Consider the following 13,402-nt stretch of genomic DNA (forward strand, 5'->3'; position numbering starts at 1 on the left):
CAAAAAATGCTATTTTTAAGTAAAAAATTAACTGTATATATGTGTGCATGATGTATGTATGGGTGTGTAACAGTACATTTGCCACAGCATGAAGACAACTTTGTAGAGTCATTCTTTCCTTCCACCTTTACATAGGTCCTGGGGATCAAATTCAGTTTGCCATACTTGCCTGCAAATGCCTTTACCTGCTGAGCCATCTGGATGGTCCCCAAAATACTGCCTGACTATCTGTGTGTGTGTATATGTATGTATGTATGTTTTTCGAGACAGGGTTTCTCAGTGTTATCTTTGGCTATCCTGGAACTCTCTGTAGACCAAGCTGGCCTTAAACTCAGAGATCCACTTGCTTCTGCCTCTGAGTACTGGGATTAAAGGTGTGTGTCATCATGCTTGGCATCCAAAATACTATTTTAAAAAAACAGTTATTGAAAGTTTAAATTTATTGTCTACTAATAGGCTACATCTCACTATAACAATCACTTCTTTTGCTGATAATGTAAATAACTATGCTTTTTTTTTCTTCTTCTTCTTCTAAAGAGGGAAAAGATTTGTTGCAATGAAAGTTGTAAAAAGTGCCCAGCATTATACAGAGACAGCCTTGGATGAAATTAAATTGCTCAAATGTGTAAGTAATCAATAAATATGAATGATATAAAAAAAAAGTAAGTGACTAACCAGTGTTTTACTCTGTGATCTCTGTATTATAACACATTTTTTGCTTTCACTTTTTAAAAAATGTATTGTTTCAGGTGCCTGTAGACTTTTTAATTGTTGCTGTGCCCCCTTTGTATAAGGTCTGTAGGATCATTTAAAGTTACTAAGTATGTACCTCTCCTACTCTGGTTGGCTGGAGATTTTTCTGGGTGATACTAAATTAAAGTAGAATTTTTTATAAGTTCAAATCTAAGTCTTTTATTTGAAAAAAAAACCTTTTGAAAAAAACCCTCCATTTATTATTATCTAAAATTTATTTAACAGTGTGTGCATATGCTCGCTCATACAATCAGAGATGTTGGCTCCTAATGGAGCTATAGTTAGACACTGCCCAGGTAGGAGTCATGGGTGCTGGGAAATGAACTCAGGTCTTCTGGAAGAGCAATATACATTCTTAGCTGTGGAGCCAATCTCTCCAGCCCCAACCTCCATTTTAAACTTCTGTAGTAGTTGGACATGGTGGTGCACACTTGTCATTCCAGCACTCGGGAAGCTGAGACAGAGGATTGAGGAGATACAGGCTAGCTTGGGTTGATAACCAGCATTTCATTTGGGAAAACCAAAAATGAAAATAAAAAATACCAACTCCTTTTGTTCTTTTATTTGTTTTACTTTATATAGGTTCGAGAAAGTGACCCAAGTGACCCAAACAAAGACATGGTAGTCCAGCTAATTGATGACTTCAAGATTTCAGGCATGAATGGGATACGTATCCTTTACTTTGTGATCTCTGAATTATAACACATTTTTTTTTGTTTTCTCTTTTTAAAAATAGGGTTACTTCAGGTGCCTGTAAACTTTTAATTGCTGCTGTGCCCCCTTTGTATAAGGTGTTCAGGGTCATTGTAAAGTTTTTAAATATGCACCTCTCTTGGTCTCTGGTTGGCTAAAAATTTGATTTATTTTACTAATTTTTTTAGATTCTTTTGGATGTATTAGCATCTTAGAAATGTAAAAAAATACTGGCTTGATTTGGAATGAAGTATTGGTTTTTTAAAGTTAGTGTTTACTAATTTTATAAAATGAGAGATTTTATCATGTTTTTGTAGATGTATGTAATGTAGTTAGTTTTCATTCTCTCATGACTATCCTCTTATCTTGTTCCCCCAACCTTTATTTTGATTATCTATATAAAATATTATTGGCTTTTTAAATGTAATTGTAGTTGTTTCTTTGTAATGGTGGATGGAAAAATATTCTAGCACTTTTTTTGTTACAGCCCCTTGCATGACTCGTGATTATTAGTGCATGTTATGGCTAAGGTCTTCTGGCTTCTTTCAGATCTTTTGTTATTTTCTTTATATCTTACTTGGAGCAGATCCAACATTTATCGTCATATTTGACCTTCTGAAACTCCAGAAACCTTATGTCAAGGCCTTAAGTCTCAGTTAAAGCCTAAAAACGACATCCAGTGCCTGCACCTCCTCTATCATGATCTTTCAGAGGAAGAAAACTCCTATTGGAACAGGTTTTTCTTTGTATTTTTCCTAAAAATTCAAAACCCAACATGGTAGTTCATGGCTGTAATTGCTGCACTCTGAGGCTGAGGCAGAAGGTTCAAGAGTGCACAGTCAACTTTACTAATAGCAAGCTTTAGACCAGCCTGGGTTACAGGAGACATTGTCTCAACAAACAAACCCAAACCTTTAAAACAAATAATTTTATTCTGGGATACTGGGAAGTACAAAACTCTGCTGGTGTTATCTCAGCATTTGCCTCCAGATGATTCCTGGTAGCTGATAAGTTAATTCTCCCAAACAGTAGGCAAGCAGGTAGGCCGATAATCAGTACCACACTCTGAGTACCCGCTTGTCCATGTGAGCCTTTCTGTTTAGGGCAGGGCAGCTATTCATTGATTGTTAAACTTGTAGAGCTTTTCCTGAGAGGGAGAGAGAAGATTCTTTAGAGAAAATAACACACACACACGGCTCCTTTTACTATTAACTAAAGTGCTAAGAAGCTATCATGGTCTACATGTGTCAATACTTTGAGCAGATTTGGGTCTGTCCCTGTATTTGCCATTAACTTTAGATTTTAGTTCCTATTTTTTATAAGATTGGGAAGTAAAACTACATCTTTTCGACCTGTAATATACAAGTTCTTCAACAGAACAGAAACATTTATAACTTTTTCACTAAAATATTTATATTATTAGCTATAATGATGATATGGTAAATCCAGATAGTATAAAAATTAGTAAGTCAATAATTTTGTGATAGTAACTGTAACAGAAGCAATGAAGCAGATATTCTCAGAGGGTTTCAGAACTACTTAAAAATCTCTTGTGAATATCATTAATGTATATGATCTATTTGCTGACTTATAGTTTAGAGCAGCGATTTTCTACTTTCCTAATGCTGAAACTCTTTAATTCAATTCTTCATATTGTGGTGACCCCCCCCCCCATAAAATTATTTCATTGATACTTTGTAACTGTAAATTTGCTGCTGTTTTGAATCATAATGTAAATATCTGATGTGCAACCTCAAAGGGATTGAGAATCACAGGTTTGAGAGAGAACCACTGGTTTAGAGGGTCAGTGATTGGGCTAGAGCTTCTGGGTTTGTTTTTGTTATTTGTTTTGTTTTCTTTTTCAAGACAGAGTTTCTCTGTGTAGCCCTGGCTGTCCTAGAACTCACTCTGTAGACCAGGCTGGCCTCAAACTCACAGTGCCTGCCTTTGCCTTTGCCTCCTGAGTCCTGGGATGAAAGATGTGCACTACCACTGCCCCACATAGAGCTTCTGTTTTTGAAAAATCAACTGACTGGGCCTGGAAAGATGGCTTGGCAGTTAAGAGAACTGACTCTTTTAAAGGGCCCATGTTTGACCCCCAGCATCCACATGGCAGAGCATAACTGTCTGTGACTCTGAGTCCCTGAAGCTCTGTTGCCCTCTTCTGGCTTCTATGGACACTAAGACTTCTGGCTTCTAAGGACACATGTGGTGCAGAGACATACATGCAGGCAGAACACTCATATATATAAAATAATCTTAATGAATAAAAAGCTAAAAATATCATTTTTTAAAAAAATGCACTGACCACGTACTCTAATTGAATCAGTGAACTCCATGGTCAATAAGTATCTTTGAAAAGTAAGGTAGAGCCAGGCAGTGGTGGCACATACCTTTAATTTCAGCACTTGGAAGGCAGAGGCAGGTGAATCTCTGTGATCTCAGGGGAAAAAAATAAATAAATAAGGTGGGGACTGGCATAATGGCACATGACTTCAGTCCTTGCACTTGGAGGTAGAGGCATGTGGATCTCTTGAGTTTGAGGCCAGCTTGGTCAGTTTATATAGTGAGTTCCAGACCAGTCAGAGCTATATAGTGAGACCTTGCCTCAAAAATAAATAAGTTAATTAATTAATTAATCCACTGCCTTCACAGAACTAGACTAAGTACAGTGTGGCTGGGCTTTTTAAAAGATGGTTGCATTTCATTACTGGAAAAGAAAACAAAAATGAGCAGCACACATTTCTAATAAATGTGGGCTTTTGTTTAAAAAATTCACTGCATTTTAGCATAGAATAATGTTCCATTATGTATATGCACCACATTTTCTTTATCGATTCATACAGTAAACATATAGGTCATTTCTGTATCTTCACTGCCCATGGGAGTGCTATAGTGTATTGATGCGTGTTTACGATCTTGATTTCAGTTTGAGTGCTTGTATGGCTTTGAATGACAGCTGTTGTTCTTGTTTTACCCTTTTTGGGGACCCACCACCCAGCCTCCAAATAAATCACACACGGAGGCTTAGTCTTACTTATGAATGCCTGGCCTTAGCTTGGCTTAGTTTCTAGCCAGCTTTATTTAACTTAAATTATCCTGTCTTTCTTTTGCCTCTGGGATTTTCCTGTTCTCTTACTTCTGTAAATCTTACTCTTACTCCATGGCTTGCTTTGTAGCTGGGTGGCTGACCCCTGATGTGCTCCTCCTTCTCTGTCTGCTCGATCCCTAAGCCTAGATTTCTCCCTCTGTAGATTCTCTCTGCCTGCCAGCCCTGCCTCTCCTTTTTCCTGCCTTATATTGGCCAGCTCTTCATTAGACCATCAGGCATAGTTTTACACAGGTACAGTAACACAGCTTCACAGAGTTAAACAAATGCAACATAGACAAAAGTAACACACCTTAAAATAATATTCCATAACAGATAGTAAGGTTCTCATAATTATCCTGACCCCAAATTCACCAACTGTACACTGAAATTGCCCAGGCTGGTCTTGAACTCACTGTGTAGCTAAGGATAATCTTAAACTTCTGACACTCTTGCCTTCACCTCCCAGTACTGGGATGATGTGTGTGTGTCATCTAGCATAGCTGAAAGCTATTGATGGGGAAAAAGGGTTAATAATAAATCTTCAGTATATTTGACAAATTTCTATTTTATAATTTGTTATATGTCATCTGTCAAGTAGAAATTTATGCGAGCAAGTAAGGTTCTTCAAGTTCTTACTTTATTCCACCTTTGCTCCTGTGAGGGTTCATTCCTGTCCATTTTCCTTGGGCAGAGCTGAAAGGAGAGAGAATGTCACAATGTAGGTCTGAATCATGCATGCTCCTTGTCTCTGTTGATATATTTCCTGAGGTTGTCTGCTATACACATTGAATAATGTATAGTATATGATAATCTTTAGTGGAAAAAATCAGATTTTGTGTGTGTAGGTGAAAAACAGCAACTGATCACCTTGATAGTATTAATATGGTATTTTATTAGGGAAGCAATGTTTTGTAACAGATACAGTGAAAATGCTTTTAGTGACTGCCTGCCTTTAGGAAGTGCATCCTCTCTTGCTCCTTAACCTCATCCCAGATGTTTGCATGGTCTTTGAAGTACTTGGACACCATCTTCTCAAATGGATCATCAAATCCAACTATCAAGGCCTCCCAGTACGTTGTGTGAAGAGTATCATTCGACAGGTGAGGCTTCAGAAAGCAGCCCCACTCCTGTAGTGAGTAGTCCCACCCCCTAGTAGCCAGTTTGGTTGCCTTTCAACATGTATATTAGTTTTTAATGAAGGGATTAATGAATTATTAACAACATTTGAACTGCTATCAAATTGATTATTTTATTCAGTCTTGTAAAGGAAAGTAATATGTGATTATCTGCCATGCATCTCTTAGCATATCAATCAGCCTTTGTAAAGATAAGTGATGGGATTTATTGAGAAATTGTTGTATTCTATATTCTTACTACAAAACATTCACTTAGTTCCTGGGAACCTAATTAAGAAAATACAATTTATTGTGTTGTTTTGTGGTGTTTGTTTATTTATTTTGCTATTTCTAAGTACCTTGGATAGAAGGAAAATCAAAGCTATAGAGGAGCAAGTTCTGAGGGTCTAATTTACTTCACAGTGACTGTAGTTAATGGTTCTGCATTTTATACTTGGAATTTGGAGAGAGATTAGATCCTCATCTCTACACACAAGAAAATAATTTGACTAGATAATTAGCTGTTTGTGGTGAATATAACATAGTATACCTGTACATGAAAATATCAGGCATCACACAGCAAATATTTCATTGTGTGTTGTATTTTAGATTGGTACTTTGATTGTCTTAACAAAAGAAAACCCTTATCAAGGGAGTGGCTTAATGAAGATACTCCAATAAATATTTGTAGACTGAGAGTACATATAGATAGAAGACCACTTTACATCTAGCATTGCTCACCAGAGTTAGTCTTTTGGCATGGAGTATGCTAAGTCTGCCTTCTACTCATTGTCTGTACTACCTGATTTAAGAAAGTTGTGGATAGAGATAGCCTAATCTGAATTATCTGTTATGATGTTGTGTGTTAGCATGAATAAATCTGCAGATTATCTGTTAGTTTGCTTAGTTTAGTTTGTGTGAAAAGAGGTTAGGAGCCTTTCCTCAATCACCAGGTTCAAAGCTTAGATTAGGCTCCCCAGGGGTTCCAGCCTAAAGATACAGGCCTCAGTCCAAAATTGTTAGTGGTGTGTATGTTTGTAGGTGTGTATATACACGAATCTTAGTTGCTTTTCTATTTCTGTAATAAAACACCATGACCAAGGAAGGCACTTATAAAACATTTAATTTTGGGGCTCATCGTTCCAGAAGATTAGAGTCTGACTGTCATGGTGGGGAGCATGGCAGCAGGCGGGCAGGAGTAGTAGCTGTGAGTTACATGTGATCCACAAAGCAGGAGGCAGAGAAGGAGGGGGTAGGGGAAGGGAGAAATGAAAAGTGATCCTAATCATTCTTAACAATAAAAACTCAAGAGTCAGATATTGAGGGTGAAAGCTGAAGGCTCAAAGAAGCAGAACAGCCAGCCACTAGAGACTTCATACCTCTATGAAATCTCAGTCCTAAATGAGCATCCTGTCTCTATGAATCTTCAGACTGAATGGGAGCTCCTGTCTGTACGAAGGGCTGAGATCCTGTCTCCACCTCCCGAGTACTGGGATGAAAGGCTGTTTGGCTCTGTTTCTCTTTTTTTTTTTTTTTTCTCGAGACAGGGTTTCTCTGTGTAGCTTTGCGCCTTTCCTGGAACTCACTTGGTAGCCCAGGCTGGCCTTGAACTCACAGAGATCCACCTGGCTCTGCCTCCTGAGTGCTGGGATTAAAGGCGTGCGCCACCACCGCCCGGCTCTGTTTCTCTTTTAGACTAGTTCAATCTTGTGTAGTCCAGGGTGGCCTTGAACTCCTGATCTTCCTGCTTCCTCCTCCCAAGTGCTGGGATTAAAGGTGTGTGCCACCACTGCCTAGCCTCTATGGTTAACTAGTGGCCAGCTCTGACCTCTGATCTCCAGCCATGCTTTATTTGTTAGAACACAAACAAAATATCATACAACAGAGAAGGGAGAAAAGATAGTGAGAACTCTGAAAGCCCACCACAAGTGCTATGCCTCTTCCCACAAGGCCTCACCTCCTAATCCTTCCCAGTTACCTCCACCAGCTGCAGACTAGGCATTCAAATATATGAGCCTGTGGAGGCTACTCTCATTCAAACCACCACAGCATATGTATATACTTGTGATAGACAGAAATTGACATTGGGTGATAGCTTCCTCAATCACTTTTTTACATTATTTTTTGAGACAAGATCTCCTACTGAACCTGGAACTTACTGTTTTGTATAGGCTGACTGGCTAGCAGTCCTCTAGGATCTACTTGTCTATCAGAGCTGAGTTTATGGGCATGTTGCCACATCCAGTTTTGTGGATACTGAGAATTCAGATGCCTCATGCTTGCATAAGCCCAGCCCTTGTCCAAAATTCTGTCTGTGTGTGTGTGTGTGCGCGCGCGTGTTTTGTTAGTTTATTTTTTGATACAAGATCTCACACTGTGTATGTAGTTCTGGCTTGTTTGAAATGTTTTATGTAGACCAGGCTGGCTTCAAACTTACAGAGATGCACCTGTCTCTGTTTCCTCTGTGCTGAGGTTAAAGACCATCACCATACTCAGTCCTTAGAATTCTTAAATAGAAAAAGAATTATGGTCTGGTGAGACACCTTATGGTGGGACTTCTGCCTCCAGCCAAGCCTGATGACCCGAGCTCAATCCCCCAGGTCTCACATGGTGCAAGAGAGACTTCTGCAGGTTGTCCTCTAAGCTCTACACACATGCCTTGAGTGTGTGTCTGTGTGTGAGTGTGTGTGTGTGTGTGTGTGTATTACTTACACAAACAAATGTAATGAAATAAAACAATGATTCACACGGATTTGTGAATTGAGACATTGGGGCTTGAAAAAAGAAACTTCCTTAATCTTACAAGTGTAAAATGTCTATTCTGAGGTACTTGCACATGAGTAGATTTTGAAACCCATTTTATAGAAGTTTATAGATTTTAAATTTGTGTAGCGCATCCTAGATTGTGTGCAGCCACCTTTGTGTCCACCTCCTCACACTATCTTCCTATGTAGCACATTGGCAGTGCATTTTGTCATATTACACATGTTATTTAAGAAGTAAGAAGTTGGAAGAAATGGTTATTGATGGATAAGAAATGGCACATGGTAGCTCACAACCACCTTGTAACTACAGTTCCACTTTCTTCTAACCTCCATGATTAAAATGCACATGGTACATACACACTCTGGCACACAACACATGCACAGAAAATAATATTTTTTTAAAGGAGGCTGGAAAGGAAAAGAAAAGGCCATTTGCACTGTTTCATCTTAATTGCATTAAGACATTTTACTGGAATTAGTCCAGGGCTAATGCTTACCAACTATTGGTTTGTGGCTTTTATGTAATGAATCTATTGCCCTTTAGAGAAGTGCCATTAGTACCATTTTTTACTTAACAAAAACCACTATGCCTTTGATGTAGAAAAAGATACACGGCAATAGTGAAATTAATGTTAATTGATGTTACTTCCTCTGCAGTCACATTCATGATTGTAACTTTTATTGGCAACAAATCTAAAGTGTTAAGGTCCTGGAGAAGTCCCACAAAAGACCACCATTCACATATGCAATCAGCAAGAGCATTTATTATCTCCAGAGTAAAGGTAGCAGCATGCTAGGGCTACATATCCAACACAAAGCCAAAATGGCGACCCTGAAAGAAGCTTGCAGGCTCCTTTTATACACAGCTGAAGGAATTCCTAAGGCAGTTGGGTTATTCTATCTATGATTGGCTTAAGCAAGTGGCAATTATTGTTAGTACATTCCTAATTGGCTAGGGTTAGCAGGGGCTGGCTAAGTGTATAGCTTTTCTGTTTTTGGGCAGGCCTGGACAACTCCCAGGCTTTGTTTTTATTTAAAATTAACTACTGTTGTTGGGTTTTTTTGTTTGTTTGTTTTTGTTTTTGGCTCTTTTTGGGGGGCCCACCACCCAGCTCCCAAATAAATCACACAGGAAGGCTTATTCTTAGTTATAATTTAAGCTAAGCTAAGGCTGGGTATAATAACCCAGCCTTAGCTTGACTTAGTTTCTTGCCAGCTTCCTTAACTTTAAATTATCCCGTCTGTCTTTTGGCCTCTGGGCTTTTCCCGTCCTCTTATTTCTGTAAATCTTACTCTTACTCCATGGCTTGCTATGTAGTTAGGTGGCTGGCCCCAGATGTCTTCTTCCTTCTTTGGCTCCTAGATCTCTCTCTTCTTCCAGATTTCTCCTTCTATATATTCTCTCTGCCTGCCACTCTCACCTGATCCTCTCTCCTGCCTCACTAGTGACTGTTCAGCTCTTTATTAGGCCATCAGTTATTTTAGACAGGTAAAGTAACACAGCTTCACAGAGTTAGGCAGATGCAACATAAACAAGTAAAACATCTTAAAATAATATTTCCCAGGCTATTATTCTAGTTGCTGTAAGGGGCTGGCTCAGGCCTGGTAGAAGCAGTTTTCCTCTTCCTTTCTGTCTTTGTTCCTGGCTTCCTGAGAAATGGCCTGCTCAGTTTCAAGAAGCAAGAACTGAGGCCTAGTTCTCACCTGAGTTATTTTGAACCCTTTATGATAGTTGCCTGGTCTTCTCATGAAGCTCTTTTAAAAATAATCTTGTTGAAGCCAGGCAGTGGTGGTGGTGCAAGCCTTTAATCCCAGAACTCAAGAGGCAGAGGCAGGCGGATCTCTGTGAGTTTGAGGCCAGCCTGGGCTACAGAGTGAGTTCCAGGACATCCAGGGCTACACAGAGAGAAACCCTGTCTACAGACAGACAGACACACAGACACACACACACACACACACACACACACACACACACACACACACCCTGTGCTGGCAAAAAAAAATGGTTGAAACTGGTGAAGAGTCTTGTAATTATCTTGGATAAAGCTTGAAATATTTAACACTTAATATAGATAATTTATTTTATTTTGTATGTGTGGTGTAGATATGAACCTAGGTCCTCTGGAAGAACAGACAGTTTTCTTAACTGCTGAGCTATTTCTCCAGCCCCAGACCTTCTTTTCTTTTCTTATTAAGAAAATTTTTAAATTCACTTCACATACCAATCACAGATCCCCCTCTTCCCTCCTCCCACCCCTCCAACCTAGCCCCCATTCTCTCCTACAAGAAGGTAAGGCCTCCCATGGGCAGTCAGTAGAGCCTGGTACCTTCAGTAGAGGCAGATTGAAGCCCATCCCCCATCACCATAGGTAGTGGGCTCCAAAAGGCCTGCTCATGCACCAGGTATGTATCCTGATCCTACTGCCAGGGGGCCCCTTTAGCAGATCAAGCTATACAACTGTCTCACTCATGCAGAGGGCCTAGTCCAGTCCTATGGAAGCTCCACACATGTTGGTCTAAATTTCATAAGTTCTCACTAGTTTGGTTTTGTTATCTCTGTGGGTTTCTTCATCAAGATCTTGATGCACTTGCTCATAGAATCCCTCTTCTCTGTCTTCAGCTGGACTCCTGGAGCCCGGCCTGGTGTTTGGCTGTGGCTCTCTGCATCTGCTTCCATCAGTTACTGGAGAAAGGCTCTATGATGACAGTTAGGGTATTCACTTATCTAGTTACTGGGGTAAGCCAGCTCAGACACCCTCTCCACTATTGCTAGTAGTCTAAGCTGGGGTCATCCTTGTGGATTCCTGGGAACTTCCCTAAGCACCCTGTTTCTCCCTATCCCCATGATGACTCCCTCTATCATGGTATCTCTTTCATTGCTCTCCCACTCTGTCCCTGTTCTAGCTCAACCATCTGTTCCCTTATATTCTCATCCCCCATCCCTTACCCACATTCCCAGTTTACTCATGAAGATCTCTTCTATTTCCCCTTCCCAGGGTGATCCATGAGTCCCTCTTTGGGTCCTCCTTGTTAGCTAGCTTTTCTGAAGCTGTGGGTTGTAGTCTGGTTATCATTTGTTTTACATCTAGTATCCACTTATGAGTGAGTACATACCATGTTTGTCTTTCTGAGTCTGGGTTACCTCACTCAGGATGATATTTTCTATTTCCATCCATTTGCCTGCAAATTTCATGATATTGTTTTTTCCTGCCAAGTAGTACTTCATTGTGTATATGTACCACATTTTCTTAATCCATTTATCGATTGAGGGGCATCTAGGTTGTTTCCAGGTTCTGGCTATTATGAATAATGCTGCTGTGAACATAGTTGAGCATGTATCCTTGTGGTATGATTGAGCATTCCTTGGGTATATGCCCAAGAGTGGTATAACTGGGTCTTGAAGATTGATTCCCAATTTTCAGAGAAACCACCATACTGACTTCCAAAGTGGCTGTACAAGTTTGCATTCCCACCAACAGTGGAGTATTACCGTTATTCCACATCCTCTCCAGCTGTTATCAGTGTTTTTGATCTTAGCCATTCTGACAGGTATAAGATGGTATCTCGGAGTCATTTTGAATTGCATCTCCATGATGACTAAGGATGTTGAGCAATTCCTTAAATGTCTTTCAGGCATTTGGGATTCTTCTTTTGAGAATTCTCTATTTTGCTCTGTAGCCCATTTTTTAATTGGATTGTTCGGTATTTTGCTGTCTAGTTTCTTGAGTTCTTTATATATTCTAGAGATCAGCCCCCTGTCAGATATGGGGTTGGTGAAGATCTTTCCCCATTCTGTAGGCTGTCATTTTGTCTTATTGACCGTGTCCTTTGCCTTACAGAAGCTTCTCATTTTCAGGAGGTCCCATTTATTAATTGTTGCTCTCAGTGTCTGTGCTACTGGTGTTATATTTAGGAAGTGGTCTCCTGTGCCAGTGTGTTCAAGACTACTTCCTACTTTCTCTTCTATCAAGTTCAGTGTAACTGGATTTATGTTGAGGTCTTTGATCCTCTTGGACTTGAGTTTTGTGCATGGCAATAGATATGGATCTATATGCCATCTTCTACATGTTGACATCCAGTTATACCAGCACCATTTGTTGAATATGCTTTCTTTTTTCCATTGTATAGTTTTGACTTATTTGTCAAAAATCAGGTGTTCATAGGCATGCCGGTTAATGTCAGGGTCTTCAATTCAATTCCATTGTTCTAAGTGTTGGTTTTTATGCCAGTACCAAGCTGTTTTTATTTTTATTTTTTTATTTTTATTTTTTTTGGTTTTTCGAGACAAGGTTTCTCTGTGTAGCTTTGTGCCTTTCCTGGGACTCACTTGGTAGCCCAGGCTGGCCTTGAACTCACAGAGATCCGCCTGTCTCTGCCTCCTGAGTGCTGGGATTAAAGGTGTGCGCCGCCGCCGCCGCCGCCGCCGCCGCCGCCGCCGCCGCCGCCGCCGCCGCCGCCGCCACCACCACCACCACCACCACCACCACCACCACCACCACCCGGCCCAAGCTGTTTTTATTACTATAGCTATAGGTCAGGGATAGTAATTCCTCCAGAGGTGACTTTATTGTACAGGATTCTTTTAGCTATCCTGGGTTTTTTCTTTTTCCATATGAAGTTGAGTATTTTTCTTTCCAGGTCTGTGAAGAATTGTGTTGGGATTTTGATGGGGATTGCATTGAATCTGTAGATTGATTTTGGTAAGATCGCCATTTTTACTATGTTAATCCTACTATTCTAGAGCATGGAAGAATCTTTCCATTTTCTGATATTTTCTTCAGAGACTTAAAGTTCCTGTCATACAGCTCTTTCTCTTGCTTAGTTAGAATTAGCCCAAGGTATTTTATATTATTTGTGGCTATTGTTATGGGTGATGTTTCTCTGATTTCTTTCACAGCCCGTTTATTATTTGTATATAGGAGAGCTACTGCTTTTTTTTTTTTTTTTTTTTTTTTTTTTTTTTGAGTCAATCTTGTATCCTGCCA

The 13,402-nt window shown here is 39.8% G+C and overlaps 1 protein-coding gene across 11 annotated transcripts in view; it reads left to right on the forward strand.

Annotated features, from left to right (window-relative positions):
• The window catches only part of Srpk2 (SRSF protein kinase 2), a 218,734-nt gene that overhangs the window by 162,790 nt on the left and 42,542 nt on the right, over positions 1-13,402 (forward strand). For all 11 annotated transcript variants that reach the window (XM_059257199.1, XM_059257196.1, XM_059257202.1 and 8 more), the window contains 3 exons: positions 538-625; positions 1,336-1,423; positions 5,531-5,637. In XM_059257199.1, the coding sequence (XP_059113182.1) occupies positions 538-625; positions 1,336-1,423; positions 5,531-5,637 (283 nt within the window). The remainder of the gene's footprint in view (positions 1-537; positions 626-1,335; positions 1,424-5,530; positions 5,638-13,402) is intronic.

This window comes from Peromyscus eremicus, chromosome 3, assembly GCF_949786415.1.
Source record: "Peromyscus eremicus chromosome 3, PerEre_H2_v1, whole genome shotgun sequence".
NCBI classification, from domain to species: Eukaryota; Metazoa; Chordata; class Mammalia; order Rodentia; family Cricetidae; genus Peromyscus; species Peromyscus eremicus.